This window comes from Netta rufina, assembly GCF_964035555.1.
Source record: "Netta rufina genome assembly, chromosome: 14".
NCBI classification, from domain to species: domain Eukaryota; kingdom Metazoa; phylum Chordata; class Aves; order Anseriformes; family Anatidae; genus Netta; species Netta rufina.
In genome coordinates, this window is record NC_140137.1 from 15,600,487 (window position 1) to 15,615,427 (window position 14,941).

The window sequence follows — 14,941 nt, forward strand, 5'->3', positions numbered from 1 at the left end:
CTGGTGCACAGCTCATACATGCACCAGGACCTGGAAACTCAGCAACACCCTGGGGTTGGCTGCTTTTGACTTTAAAAATTACAGACCATAACTTCTATGCAGTCTTGGAAGAGCCAGCTTAAAATCAAAACAAATGAAGCAAAGCGAGAGTAATGCTTATCTGAGAGATAAATGAGCAGAAGCTTTGTCTGCACCGTGGTACTTCAGCAGAGCTTTGATTGTACAAGTACTTACAGGGACCATCTGACATAATTATACTAGTGGCAATGTCATACTGTCACAGCTGGAAAACACCTCACAGTAATGCATAAACCTGTATGCAAGAAAAAGACGAACAGGGAGAATGATAAAGAGTTATTGCTAGAGAACAATATATAGTCATGCCCCCAAAACCCAGCCTTACCTACAGGTTATCAATGTGGAAGAAATATTCGACCAGGTGCCCTTAAGGTAAAAGAGCTCTTGTCAAGTTGGATCTGGTGTTGGCATTAATACGATATTTTAAAATGGTGACTCAGTCCCTGGACCAAAATGTTAGTCCTTCAAAGCTGAAATTTTGTATTGGGGCTATTCAAAGTGCTGGCTCCTTGGGTTGTTTTTAATGCTTCCTTACTTTTCCTTTCCAAAAATACGCAATTCCATTCTCTGTTATGAATTAAACATGATTAAATTTGTGTTTTGGAAAATGCATTTTGAATGACTGCAAGAAAGGCAAGAATAATGGGAAGTCAAGGGTTATGTAAGTGTTCAGCAACACACATTCCTTGTAGTTCAAACCAGTGGAATTAGTGTATTTTCAAGCTTAGTAAGGGAGGCCATTTATATTTGGTCTGAGACCATTTAGGCTTCCTTTGCATTTAAAAAAAAAAAGGGCAAATTATATTTTATAAGAGTTTTTTCAAGGTTATTAATGGCTAAATCTGCCTTAACATTCAATAAAGGTGATGGATTTCAATTAGTAAATGGATCTAATACAGTTTTATGGTAAACAGCTTTGACTGCAGTATAAAAAAATGGTAAATCAATTTTAATTACAGTGGTCAGATCTGCTAACAGGACAGCTCAGAACCACATGGTATTGTCCTACCAGTGTGGAAAGTAATCTTTGGATGCATGCGTGTTCCAACTTAGGAGAAAAAAAAAACGGAGAGACGAATTGAAAGACATGTGAATCTGAAGATCTAGGTCTTATTAGTGATTTTTCAGGGACGTGATCAAATAACACCTCCCAGAACTCTTTATTGGTTTGCTTATCGTCTTCTTTTTCCATATCAAAACCTGTACTAACATCCTGTTAACCCCCTGATTAAGAGTTACACTTCACCAGACAGTTTCAATACATCCAGTTTAGGAGACAGAGCATTTTACTTAACTTGCTTTCTCTTTACTGACGCAGATGGGTTACAGGAGAATGGGAGCCTTGCAGCAAAAGTTGTGGGAAAACAGGATACCAAGTCCGATCTGTCCGATGCATCCAGCCCCTGCACGACAACACAAATCGGTCTGTTCACACCAAGTACTGCAACAATGATCGTCCAGAAGGCAGGAGGCCTTGCAACCGGGAGCTTTGTCCAGCACAGTGGAGAATAGGGTCCTGGTCACAGGTCAGTTTCTTTCTGGGGGCCTCAAGCAACTTATTTCTTATGAGAAAATCATGGAGAGTTTGTTCTGTGCTTTCTATTCCAGTGCTTTTTAAGGTGATAAACTAACACCCACACAGAGGGTCTTACACTGTTACTAATGTGATGGAAGGTGAGTTGGATGGAGAGATGGTGGCAGTGAACTGCCCAGTGAAGCCATCCTGCCATGATGATGGATGATTCAGACCCTGTGAAGCCACCTCTCGCCATAGATGATGTCAGGGTCGGGAAAGCTGACTTCTGCCAGCTCTTTATTCTGCTCACAGTTGTTTACCTGCTGACTTAGCTGCAAGAAGGGCAATTAATTCTTTTGTCATTGTTTTATTGTCTTTCAAGTAAAGAAGACATCGAAGTTTTCAGTTACTGTGGTTAAGGGCAGCTAAGAAAGTTAGGCACTGAGTTCATGGAGTTCAAAAGGTGCAAGCATCTTTGATGAAAAGGCCTTCAGAAGATTTAACTGCTCAGTCTCGTAAAGTTCTTTCCATAAGCCAAAGGACAGAGTTTTTTTAACCTAGTTTCCTAAGGAAACACAGGACAACTATTCACAGAGCAACTTCTCCTCTACCTTTTTTTTGTTTGCCACTACTAGGGGCAAAACAGGATTCAGTCATTCCTGTAACAAGTGTCAGGAGCTGGGCATTTTGTGCTTTTCATTGCTGGCTCTTCGACACACTCCTTGTGTAAGCAGGGAAAGTAACACCACTGTGCACAGACTCTTTCTTGCTGCAGTGTTTAGTAGAGTAATAAGAAGCTTCATCTATTCATATGTACAAACCTTTGCAGTTATCTAATGGCAGGAAATGTGAGTACAATATTATAACATTAAATTATTCTTATAATTCTGACACACTGGATCTTTGCATTTCATCTCAGTATTTCCCCATTAAATTGTTCTAAAAATATGGCTCTATATGTAGATACAACATTTCATTTTGGAACCATGCCATTTTTGCAATTTTTGTCCTCCCTAGGTTTAATAGGTGTCACAAGGAATGCTATCCCTGGTGCACATAATGAATAGATGCTTCACATTTGCAGTTGTTTCTATACTGCTTAGACCATTAGCTCTTTCTCAGCATGTTTCATAAATACTTGTATGCCCCAAAAAGCAGCGGCACCTCCTCTTGTTTAGCTACTAAAGGTACTGCTCTGGTTCAAATACTGTACAACATCAGCTCAAAGCAAGTGCACTGGTTTAAAATTTAAAAAATAATTTCTAACCTATTGTTTTCAAAGGGTGACTCAGAGTCTAACTGGTGCATATCCTTTCAGTGTTCTGTCAGCTGTGGAAATGGCACACAGGATCGCCCCGTCCTGTGCCGGACCAGGGACAATGCTATCGGCCTTTGCAAAGAAGCCAAACCAGAGACCGTAAGGATTTGCAGACTACCTCCGTGTCCAAGTAAGTGTTTGACTTTTCTAGCATATATTACTCACTGAAAATAAATAAAGTTGACTGCATTTATTTGGATGCACTTCTGACAGGCAAACTACTTAATGCTAATATTGATCTTTCTTTTTCCTCCATTCAAGGAAATGTTTCCGATCCTTCCAAGAAAACCTACATGATACAATGGCTGTCGAGACCTGATCCAGACTATCCCATCCAGAAAATATCTTCAAGTAAAAGACCCATTTATAACTCTGCCTTTGCCCTTAAATGCATGCCACATCGAATGTGGACTTTGCCTTTTGCTCTTTTCTTCTCTCTATGCGGAAAATTCCCTTGACTTAGCCAAGTTTAAATCTTGGGCTGAATCTTTTTTTCACACCAGGCACTTGGTGCTCGGTGTCTTTCTTCTCTGGAGCTTGTGTAGCACTGGTGGTGGAGGTCTTGAAGTGTTGGATGTGTGAAGTTGGATCTCCACAGTATGTTGCAGTCCTCTGAAGGGAAGCTGGGATCAGTTTGCTTGTTGCTTGGTGATGGTGAAAAAAGGCTCTTACTGGTTCATGATGTTCAGTTTGATAGCAAAACTGAGAACTTATTGTGAATGTGATCACATCACAATAATGACACCTTGTAGTGCTAAAGTTCTCCTTTATCTGAAGACCCTAAATCTCATAACTCTAGTTTCAGTTTTCTGACAGGGTAGGCTATTGAATGAAGGAACTTATCCATTCCATTTTCCTTTGTGGTGCTGTTGCTTTACTCACCCTTGCTGCTCATTTTTTATTCCTGACCCTACCATTTGTGTTTGTGGCCTGTGGGAGGGCTCACTGACACCAGACGCTCAGTTTCTGTCGGTACCTGAAGTGCTGCTATGACACTGTCTGCTCTCGCCAAACTCCTGTTGGTGGTTCGAAATATTTTTCCTTGTGAAAAGCTGCATCCATTTTCCCATCACACAATTTTTGCCAGTTTTGTTTACTTTCGCTTTAGAAACAAAAACAAAGGCAAAACGGGCATGGTCCATGTTGAAGGTTGTGTGGTGGTTCTGTTTACTTGGTTGAGGCAATATGACATTTCATTGACTACGATGTCTCCAGCTGCTCGGCGAGGAGCTGTTTATACTCATTACATCTTTGGTCTTTTTTCACCATGTGCATGTCTGACTTGACTGGTATGGTTTGTGCGTGTGTGTGTGCGTGTGTGTGTGTGCTCTATAGAAGTGTCAACTGGCAAACATAACAGTGTGAACTACTACAGAATTACCTCAATTTTTATTGCTTTTTTTTGCTTAGAAGAAGAATTTTAGAAAAATGCCTTAATGTTGAAATGTAAATGGCATTAATTTACCAGATCCAGCTTTAAATATAAACAGTACACTGGTACCTTGAGTTAATCTTCATATGGAGTGTTTTTACTTGAACGATAACTATTACAAGGCAGTAAATTTAATCCGAGGTTAATTTGCACAGTGCATATCCATATCTTCATAAAGACAGGGTTGTTACCTGACTTACTGAAATCTAACTGGCATTGTTGCTTCACCGTACGTGTTTGTGTTGAGGATTTGGAATTCACAACTCATAAAACCGTTTGTGACAGTCAGTAACAATAGTAGAAACGTATCGGTTTTAAACCTGCAGTCTTGGAGTAAATTACTACCTTATTGCATTGATCATGTTCTTTACAAAAGTGGCATTTTTGAATCTTTGGATCTTCAACAGTGTAGCACTTCAAACTTGTCATTATCATGTGATCACATATTTAAATTTTGCTGTTAATATGATAATTTCTTGAAACATGTTAACAATCTACATGACAAGGTGAAAAAGCAAAGACACGTATCTGGCACTGAATACTGTTATGTAAAATAATTGATGTTTAACTGTATAAATATATTCATGACTGTTACCTTTAAATAGACAATGTTTAGTGATGTTTCAAGAGATGGGTGGCTATAGAGAATGGTGCAATAAGGTATCTGGGCATTGTGCACTATGTCTATATGCACTTTGGTTTATCAGGGATATTTTATTAGTGTTTTGTATGTATTTAACATAATATTAAAGATGTGCCAATTCAGTTTGCTTTTCAATATTTTTTATGAGACTAATGTGTACCAAAGTGACTGTGAAACTGATTTATTTTTTTCTTACTGATGTTTTGAAGATATACTTCCAGTCTGTCATGCATACTGCAAGTAAAAATAAATAAAAGTTCAGCAAATCTGGATATTTTGGTTTGGATAGAGGATTAAATTTTCATTCTGACATTCACAAGATACAAAGTTTATTTACATAACTTATCAGATGTCATTAAGCGTATTATTTCATGCAGATTTATTTTCATGCATTTTTAAGATGACATTACAGACTTTGACAGAAAAAAGGCATTTTTCTAAAGGTGTTTTTAGTGATTCCAGCAAAGCCAGGAACAGATCTGCCTTGTTGAAGCTACATTTAAGTGTTACGCTTGTTGACTTTTATTTTGCAAGCCATTTAGAGGAGCTTGCATTAAAGTGATGCAACACAAGGCAAAATGTTCAAAAGGGATTCTACATGGTATGTAAAAAATATGTAAAGCTGTATAGGCACATGCAGTCCTTTGTATAGCATTACGCCTGCGGATACTAACAGTTCCAGTTCTTAAAGGCTGGTCTGAAAACATGTCCAAAACCAAAATACTATTCTTAGGTTCCTAAGGAAGGAGTTGTTTTCCTTTTCCAGCAGCCTCAGTTTAGCATTTGAAAACTGTGAAAATGAATTGATGCATTTGAAAACAATAATAAGAACTTTGTTTTTCTGCAACAAATGCAACAATTAGGGCATAAATACAATGCAAGAAAGGTGTTTCACCTTTGTCAGTCATTGGTAGAATTTTAAGGCAGCAGCAATAATTCTTAGTTTATTTTAGACTGATATGTTTGCCAATTAAACACCTATAATGCCCTATTTTGTTAACTGAGGATGAGTGAAGAGGCGACACCTACACTTTCTGAGCTCACTTGGTATCTCTGAATCTGCTCTGGTTTTCTACTTTGCTGTAAGGTTGCTGACAGGGTAAGTCAGTATTCCTAGCAGGATGGCAAAAAGCGTGCTCCAGGAACGCGCTGTGTGATCACATGTGCTCTGAGTACAGGCGGGTAATTGGAGTTACTCATCTTTTACTGTAAGAGTAGGTGGAGATGTAGGAAGAGTAAGGAGAGAGGCAGAAGTGATTTCATCTGCCTCAGCACTGTGGTCACAGAGAAAATATTTTGTTACTGATTTTGCCAAGTGTTGGTCCGTCTGCCTTTCCCCTTGGCACTCTCCTCTCCTGCAAGCCCTCTGATTCCTCTTGCTTCCAGCCTGGGCTGCGTGTTGGGAATTTTACTTCCCTGCAGCTCCCGGTACTTCCTGGCTCCATCACTTCACCCTTGAGACACAGGAGGCATGGGGCTTGTCTGTGGGACGGAGGACAGGGAGCTTCTCTCAAAGGAGCCCGCTAAGCCTTCGCCATCCATCCACCACCAGTTCAGGCAGTCTTCACATCCTCTGAGCAGAAATCACATGGGCTTGAGTCAGCTCTGAGTAGACTTCAGTCAGTGCCTCTTAGACAATCCAATGGTGTGATCTGTTCCACTTCAGCACCCTAGCCTACATCACGCCACCTACGGTTCAGCAAGATCAGGATCTGGCATGATACCTGTAACGTAATGCGCGTTGACATATCAGGTGTTGACAGCTCAGAACCCATACGTTGTCATTCTTTCCCTTTTGTATGTTTATTTTTTATTTTTTACTCAGGGAAACAAAAAATGACTTTTTTTTATGAGTCTCTCAGTCATTAATGGACTGGCTTGGCTCCATCTCACTGGAGGTTGTTGGCCTAAAAATACCAGCGCTGTTCGAGGAGGAGGAGAAAAGCCTTATGCTAAATGTGCCACTTCTTTTTCAAGCAAGGGACATGCTCAGGCAATGCTGCCTCTTTCAGAACCGGGCTACCTGGAAGAAAAATTGCTCCAGTGGGAAATGGATTAATTCTGAGAGTTACGTGGTTCACATAGAAATAGGACTTAACTTTCTCAAAGCAGTTGAGATAGACATAAATTCCCCCTGACTTTGGTTAGTCACTGCTAGATTGCATAAAAACATTACACGGTGCAAAGGAAAAAAATAAAAATAAAAAATTCTTAATAAAAACCTTGGTGACAGTCTCCAGGGTAGCACTTGCAGAATGCAAAGCCAAAACTTAGTGTTCAGGTCAGTCAGCATGGATGGGGCCAGTCCACAGAGTTTAGATCAGGTTTTGCTTTCCTACAAGCAAGTCAAGTTTTAGGTTTAGCCTTAAGTCTGCTTCTGCTGCTAGAAGGTTCAGTTGCCAGTTTCCCATCCCACGTTAAAATAGCAAATCCTCAGCCCACTGCCAAAGCCTCAGCTGTGTTTCTTTTTCTGATTAACGTGAAGATGCTCTTTATTTATCTGTTCCCTTTTTCTCTTTCAGAAGATCATTGTCAAGGAGACAAGTCAATGTTTTGTCGCATGGAAGTTCTCTCTCGGTACTGTTCAATTCCCGGTTACAATAAGCTCTGTTGCAAGTCCTGTAATATGTACAACAACCTAACCGAGGAAGGCAATGCAACCAAATCTAACATAAATAAGAATAATGTTATTGAGGAGGAGTTCCTGACAACCCTCAGCCCTCTCACGGGAGTTTCCACCACACAGCCTGCCACCAGCCCTCCTCGTGTTTCTAAACCACACGTGCCTCCTTCCAATGCAACCGAGGAGCACCCAGAAATTAATGCGGTGGACGTTCCCTATAAAATCGATGGGCTGGACAACGAAGTGTCACAGCACAACATCATTACACGGAGGAGGATACCTTATGAAAGGACAAGGAATCAAAGAATCCAGGAGCTGATCGCTGAGAAAAGGAAAAAAGAGACTCTTAGAAAGACAAACTAAAATGGAAATATGGCACAAACAGCATTTTTCTCTTATAGAGATGTTACCAACATCATAGGATTGCCCATGTCGTAGAGACTACAAATGGGGAAAAATCAAAGTGGTGCTATGGCAGAGATGCCAAATTCTAAAGCCTACTATACATGGAAATGACAGATTGTTTTGTAAGTGCTAATCTGAACACTTTGACAGCTAGGTTTTCAGGGTACAGCAGAGTATTAGTGCAATATCATTACAGCGTTTCACTGAATCCAAACAAACCTTAAGACGTAAGCCAGGTTAGCAGTTGTTTTTTTTTTTTTGTTTATGGGCTCGTTTAAGTCTACTAAGCCCATGTAAAACTGCTTGGGAATAGCAATGGAAGTTAACACTTATGATGGAGGAAAATTGTCCCAAGACACTAAAGATCCCATTAATACCGACAAGCAGGTGGTCAGCAATCCTGTGATGCTTCTGTGCATTGCATAAAGCCAGGCACTAACTCAGCCCCCGGTTCAGGAAGGTACCTGAGGACGTGCCAGCCCCAGGTTAGCTGCCTTTAGGTGAGCTGCTACTGTGGTTACAGCCAGGCATGTGCTCACGTAGCTTTCTTAACCGGGACTGCGTAAGAAAATATATAGAAAATTCTGTAGCCGTATATTTATGTGTAAATTAAAAACTGACAACCAGTAGTTTACATATTTCCATAAGCAATTTTAAAGGATTCTCCCAAACGTTCGAACATGTGCAAGACATTTAGCATTAGGGTAGGTCCGGCCAACTTGGACTGACGACAGCCTAGTCTTTCTGTTTACAAGTATCCATTCATGTAACGCAACAGCCTCAGTGATCTTCCTTGGTTGGTGCTTTTTTTGTGGTCTGATATTTTTTTCTACCCACATGCTGGTTAAGTTAAAGATGACTGGATTCTTGTTGCCTTTTCTTTGGTGCTTTGTTAGGAAAACTTTTTTTTTTTTTTTCTCCCATAGGACAAGGTTATTTTGGAGGAAATCATAATTTTCTTCCTTTCCATAGGACAGCTTTATTGGCACAGAAGTGAACAACTGTTCCCTGTGCCCCTACAGCAACACGTACACCCCTCCACACACACGGTACCAGGTCTGCTAGAAATGTGTAACCTGACAACCCTTTGAGTACTTCCTTTCCCCTCAGGGTCATCATGGTTTTCATCGGTCATTTCAAATTCCTGGTTGGAGATCAGAAGACAAATTCAGATCAGCTGTTTGGTTTGGGGATTGTTCTGTGCTTGAGGCCTTGGGCAATGGGGAGGTCAGTAAGACCCAGCCTGCAGCACCCAATGTCAGAATTATTTCTGCCATCCCAACAAAATGGCAAGTGAGTAAATCAGGCACTAAAGGCTTTATCCAGAGCCTGTGGAGAGCAGTAGAAAAGCTGCTGCCGGTTGAGGTGTGGGTTTAGCAGGGCTGTGCTTGTACAGGGACTCTGGACGTAGGTGAGGAAATTGTCCCTTCTCCCCGCCAAGCCCTGGAAACTCTCCCAGGAGCGTGGCACAGGCTGGCAGCATGCTCTGGTGGCCTTCCTTCTGCAGGTGGCATCTGAGCTGTTTTTCTCCTGTCTCCTGGCTTGGACTCTTTCATTTCTTTCCTCTTTGCTGGTCAGCTTTCTGCAGAGCCCAGGACTTCCCTGAAATCCTCCTGTTACCACTCAGTAGGTCTGCTTCAGATTTTCCAGTCCGAGAGGAAGATCTCATCCTCCGGCTATCGCATTAGCTGGAGCTGTTTGGAGTTTGAAGCAGAGCCAACTAGAAGCCTGTACACAGTCACACGGACATTGGGCATGTGCCAAATTTCCAGCAACGGGTAAGCTCTCCCGTGGCCTGGATGCTGTCAAAAAAGCTTCAGAAATACTGCAAGGTGAAAACCACACGTGGCTTCCTGCGACCCCGCCGGGGCAGCCCTCCTACCCTGCGCACCCCAGCTGAGCAGGATGCCCAATTTCCTCTTCAAAATGTGACAAAACAACAAAACTCGTGCAGCTGCTCCTGCTGGAAAGGGCCGAGAGCTTGCAGGAAAAGCAGTCCTCGCAGCACTGAAATGGCCTGAACTGTCGCCAGAAGCGTTTGAAGGACAAGAGTCTGGTTTAAGAAAAGGGCCTGACGGAGGTGGTAGCCGAGGCAGAGAAGGAAGGTCTTCAGCTGGCGTGACGGCATCAAGAGTCCCTTCTTGAGAGGACTGTGGTGGTACGTTCGGGTGAGTGAGTGGGAGCCGCTCAGATGGCGTAGGGATGGGAGTGAAGGCCGGGAAGCACAACGGGACGGATAAAAGCCCAGAGCACCAGCAAACATCTCCTGGGCCAAGCAGACATGGCTGCAGCTGTGATGGCAGCAGCCGGCCAAGCCGCAGGGGGGAGCAGCCGCCCCCGGCCTCTCCGAGCTGGCTTGGTTTCCATGCCAGTGCTGCAGCAAGCTGCTCCAGCGGCCCCCAGGAAGATGCTGCCGACAGAGTGAGCAAGTTTCTGTAACAGCGTAGGGTCAGGTCACATCGGTGTAAAACAGCAATGTAGTAACAATGTGCACTGAAGGGGAAAAAAAACCACCGTGCTATTTATAAGTAAGGAAGACGTGTCTAAAACAACATTGTTCCAGCGGCTGTGCCACAGGAGGAGCAGGCTGTAGTTGGGCTCACAGCCCGTAGTCATAGTGAGCAGTTCTTGCTTTTCATACTTCGTTTACACAGACGTGGTCAGTGTAGAACTCATCTCTTCCCCTTCAAGTTGTTACCCTGTTTTTAGATCTGTGAACAATAAGAACAACACCAAAAAAAGCCAAGCTTTGTCATAGCCTAGAAGTATTTCCAAGCATATGATAAATTTAGGAAAAAGCCCTGCCAAACCCAAGGACAGAGAGGGGCTGGGGCTTGGAGTTATGCAGGTGGTGAGGTAGAAGTTTGCTCCCTGGTTGGTTCCTGTTTTACTCTCTGGGCCTTTGTGGAGACCCATAACCCTGGCCTGCAGAAGCCTGAGGTAACACATCCAATGGCTTCTGGTCTTCCTTAGCATCAGGGACAGGCTTAGTCAGCCAGGCAATGTGAAGAAATACCACGTGAGGAGGTGCCCACAGCTCAAACGCCATCTCACAAATGCCTCTTCTCTCCAAAAAGCTTGTAAGTTGCATCCCAATAGCAAGTGGGGCAGGATTTTTTTTCGGTGTTGCTTCAAGTGACCTTTCTGCACACAGCATGAGCAAAGGCCCGTTCCGGTGCAGTGACCCAACCTTCAAAAGGGATTCAGCGGTTCTGTGCTGAGCATTTCCAGCTGTGTCCCCCGGTGAGCAGGGCTGAGCAAGGTCAGCACCACCACGCGAGGGCTGATGCTCAGGGATTTGTTCTCGTGCGGCACAGACACCCTGGCTGGACTTGCAAAGCTGGTTCAAAGTTCAGGAACTTGACTGCTTTGCTTTTTCTCCAGAGTGAGTCAGTTCTCAATCAAACAGACCAAAAGCATTTTTCCAGATAAGGTGGAAACTTCTGCTGCGTTTTGGATCTGGTGTGGTGCTACGCTCCATCTGGTGCTCATTAGGGACTTGATGCAATGCTTGGTGAGATCTGCATTTGGGAAGGGCTTGCTCCTTCTTCAGTCTCACCTTTTTAGGGGTTTAGTTTGATTTATTTCTTCCTATTTTTAATTCTACTGAATATTTTTCTTGCTGCTTTTTGGGGAACACTGAAGTGACGTTTGAAGGAGCAGTTTTGGTCTAGATTGCCCAGACACAGACTGGCCCATCTCCTTCTGGAGCAGAGGCACCAGCTGCCTTCTCTTTACAGTCTAGCTGTATGAGGAAAAAAAGTCTCCACACCTGGAAAGGTGCCTTCTTTTCAAGCTCACCTGCATATCTCAGAAGATGTGTTTTCAGCAAGTGCCTTTGATGGTGGTTTCCTAAGAACATACATCACACTTGTACTGGAAAACAGAGAGCAGAGCTCTGTCCATAAAGAAAAAGCAGCACAGAGCAATAGGTTGGGTGAGCAGATGCTTGTTCCTTGTTACCTGGTGGGAATTTTGGTCATTTATTAGTTGAACTTTGACAGCTGTATCCTTTTTTTGACAGGGCTGTAATTGGGCAAGAGCATCATCAGCGCATGTCTCCTTTAACCGTTTTGCTGTTGCCCAAGTACCGCATTTTGAGACATAATGAGCAGAATAGTAATTTAATTTAACGTAATCCCCAGAAACTAAAGAGAGCAGATTTAGAAGTAAGCTGGTTTATGTTCCTGCAGAGGCTGTCTCAGAGCTCTGAGAGCTAAAACAAATGTACTCCCATTAAGCAATGCGTTTTGTGATGTCTGTTCATCTAACCTTACAAATACACAGCTCTCTTATTTTTTTCTATTTGTCTAAGCGTAAAACACAAGTGTCAGCCCCTCACCAAAAAAAAAAAAAAAAAGAAAAAAAAGATCTCAAACCAATTCATGTTCCTTTGGTTCCAATTGACTGCCATTTTTCCACCAACATGCCTTAAAGATTTCTGTAATCTATTATGAATGCATCACTTTTTATATTCATATATCCATTCAGTATTTAGAACCTCACAACATCTCCATAGAATGCTTTCAGATATTTTGAGAATTTTATAAATGGTGCTTTACCAGTACTCAAAGGGTTTTATGTTTTATTTTAGTACGTAATGCATTTAATGTCTTATTTACTCACCTACAATGCACAGTATTAGCTATGTTCATCTGAATATCTATATGCAACTTCCATTCACTTACATATGCCTTAACAGCAATTGCAATAAATAGCCATTTCTTGTATATTAAAAATGTATATACAAATTAGAATCTTTAATTTTATAATTTATTAAATTCAAATGTCTGTGTCCTTTTGCAAAGTGTTTGACTTTTCCCTGTGCTTTTTTTTTGACTGAAGTTACACTGTGCAGAGATGCTGGGGAAGGAGGAGCTGGCATCTTTAAACTCAAAACCAATTCAATTTTTAAAACTTTATCTTAATGAATTGGCATTGGGATTGGGATTGGGATTGGTATTGGGATATACTTGCTGCCGAAGTTCTATTTCCTTGTTACAATGTCCATTATCCAGGACCAAATATTATGAATTTACTAGACTGAAACCTCAGTTGATCACTGCATGGGAATTAACCAAACTTACTTAAGCCTGCTTGAGGCTCTAATGTTTTACATCCTGCTGAAATCCATCCTGGTCCATGTATCATCATCTTAAATGCTCAGCTACTTGGGCTTCCACTTGGCCCTGATGACCAAATTTTGCTTTGCAAGTCCTATTGATAAAATAATTGCTCCTTTCCACAAAATTTTTTTGCCTACATTTTCCTGCCATACCCTGCAAGCTCATAGCCAGCTTTCCTTTAAAGCATAATTGAATTTCTTCCACCTAATTGAATTTCGTTGCTTGAGGATTTGAAAGTTCCCCGCTTGCCTTGATTATTCAGTTAGCACCATGCCGTGCATTGAAGTCCAACATGTTCTTTAATCAGGTAATGGGCCACCTCAGCATTTTCAATTCAGAAAAAAGGCATTAATTTATTGAAATGCCATGGTAAAACGGACCAGACAAAACACGGGTTTCATTTCATGTGACAATTCACATAGTATCTAATTTACAGCTGTGACAAGGGCTATATTTAATTGGCTCTTGGTTTCCCTCAAAGTCTTTATGCAGCTGGGGTTATTGAGTCACCAAGACAGCTGCCAGAGGAAAAGCAACCTCTGGACCCAGGGGAAAAGCAGCCTCTGGTCCCAGAGGGCAGGGAGCAGGGCTCGCTGTGCCTGCAGCTGGCTGGCAGCAGAGGGGGGCTGCTCTGGTACAAGAAGCTGCCTTAAATCCATGCCCCAGACACAAAAAGCACCCAGTGGGTTTCAGACACATCCAACAGCCCTCCCTCCCCCAGTGTTTGTGTCTGAAATGCCTGAAGAAGGCAGCCACAGGAAGGCAGGTCTTCCTCTCCTGGCCTGCGTTAACTTTTGAGCCCCTTCGTGTCAGTCCCTCAGGCACAGACCCACCAGCGTTTTCCAGCTGCAGCCTGGGGGCTGCTCCGACCTTTCTCTAGCCCAGGGCATGGGGACGATGCCAAAGGCCTCCTTATCTTGCAGTATTGTTTGCTTTTGCTCCCCTTTTTGTCACATTTGCTGCTGCAGCCAGGCATGGTACCCAGGGCCCGGCTGGGGCCTCTAGGCCTGAACCCATCCTGGGCTATCAAAATGTTTTCAGAAGCAGCTCAGGGAGCAGCAATGTGAGCATTTGCCCCAGGTGAAGGCATTATGATCACGTTCCTAAAATCAAGAGGCCGAGTTCTGGTCTTGTTGCAGATAACATAGCCTAGCACTGCAAGGATTCAGAAGCACAAGGGGTTAAACAGCAGCGAATAAATCACGAGCTGGGATTTAGTCACCCAGCTCAGAGCAGGGTGTGCATTAAAGCAGAAAGCTCGCTGGCAGTGGAAGGAGAAGAAACATTACCCTAAGAGAGAGATGCTGAGGGGAGAATTCTCTGTCTTGTTTGCACGGGCGATGTCCATACAAAATCCTACTCCCACAGCATGCACAAATACCAAATGCCGGTGCGTTGCTTGTTCCTGAACACAAAGCCATGTCTGGCTCCACAAATTCACACAAAAGCAAACCCACCACGTGTGATAAATTACTTCATGGTGTGTGCATACTCTCGTCTTCCTCACAGGCAAGGGGCTCGCTGGCTCATGCCCAGCAGACAGAGATGCTGCAGCAGGGGGAGGAAGGACAGAAGGGGTGGGCTATGGATAGTGTTGCCCAGCAGAGACCCCCCAAATCTGCTTGCAGTCCCACTAACACCAGGCCGTGGGCAGAGCAAGGAGTCTGTGCAGATAAACCAGAGCCTGCCTGAGTAAATATTTGTGTTTTGGACGGACGCGCCACTTGGTGGTGCAGAAGTGAGCAGGGACCTGGGGAGTCCCACAGCTGGCTCCTCTGAGAGCTCTCAGGGAAAAAGAAA

At 43.0% G+C, this 14,941-nt stretch overlaps 1 protein-coding gene across 1 annotated transcript in view; it reads left to right on the forward strand.

Moving 5' to 3' along the window:
- ADAMTS2 (ADAM metallopeptidase with thrombospondin type 1 motif 2) overlaps positions 1 to 7,973 on the forward strand; it is a gene marked incomplete at both ends in the record, with an annotated part of 172,181 nt that extends 164,208 nt beyond the window's left edge. Inside the window, 4 exons of the mRNA XM_084295006.1 lie at positions 1,397 to 1,604; positions 2,913 to 3,042; positions 3,174 to 3,263; positions 7,510 to 7,973. Coding sequence (XP_084151132.1) covers positions 1,397 to 1,604; positions 2,913 to 3,042; positions 3,174 to 3,263; positions 7,510 to 7,973 — 892 coding nt within the window. The remainder of the gene's footprint in view (positions 1 to 1,396; positions 1,605 to 2,912; positions 3,043 to 3,173; positions 3,264 to 7,509) is intronic.
- Positions 7,974 to 14,941: the final 6,968 nt, after the last annotated feature.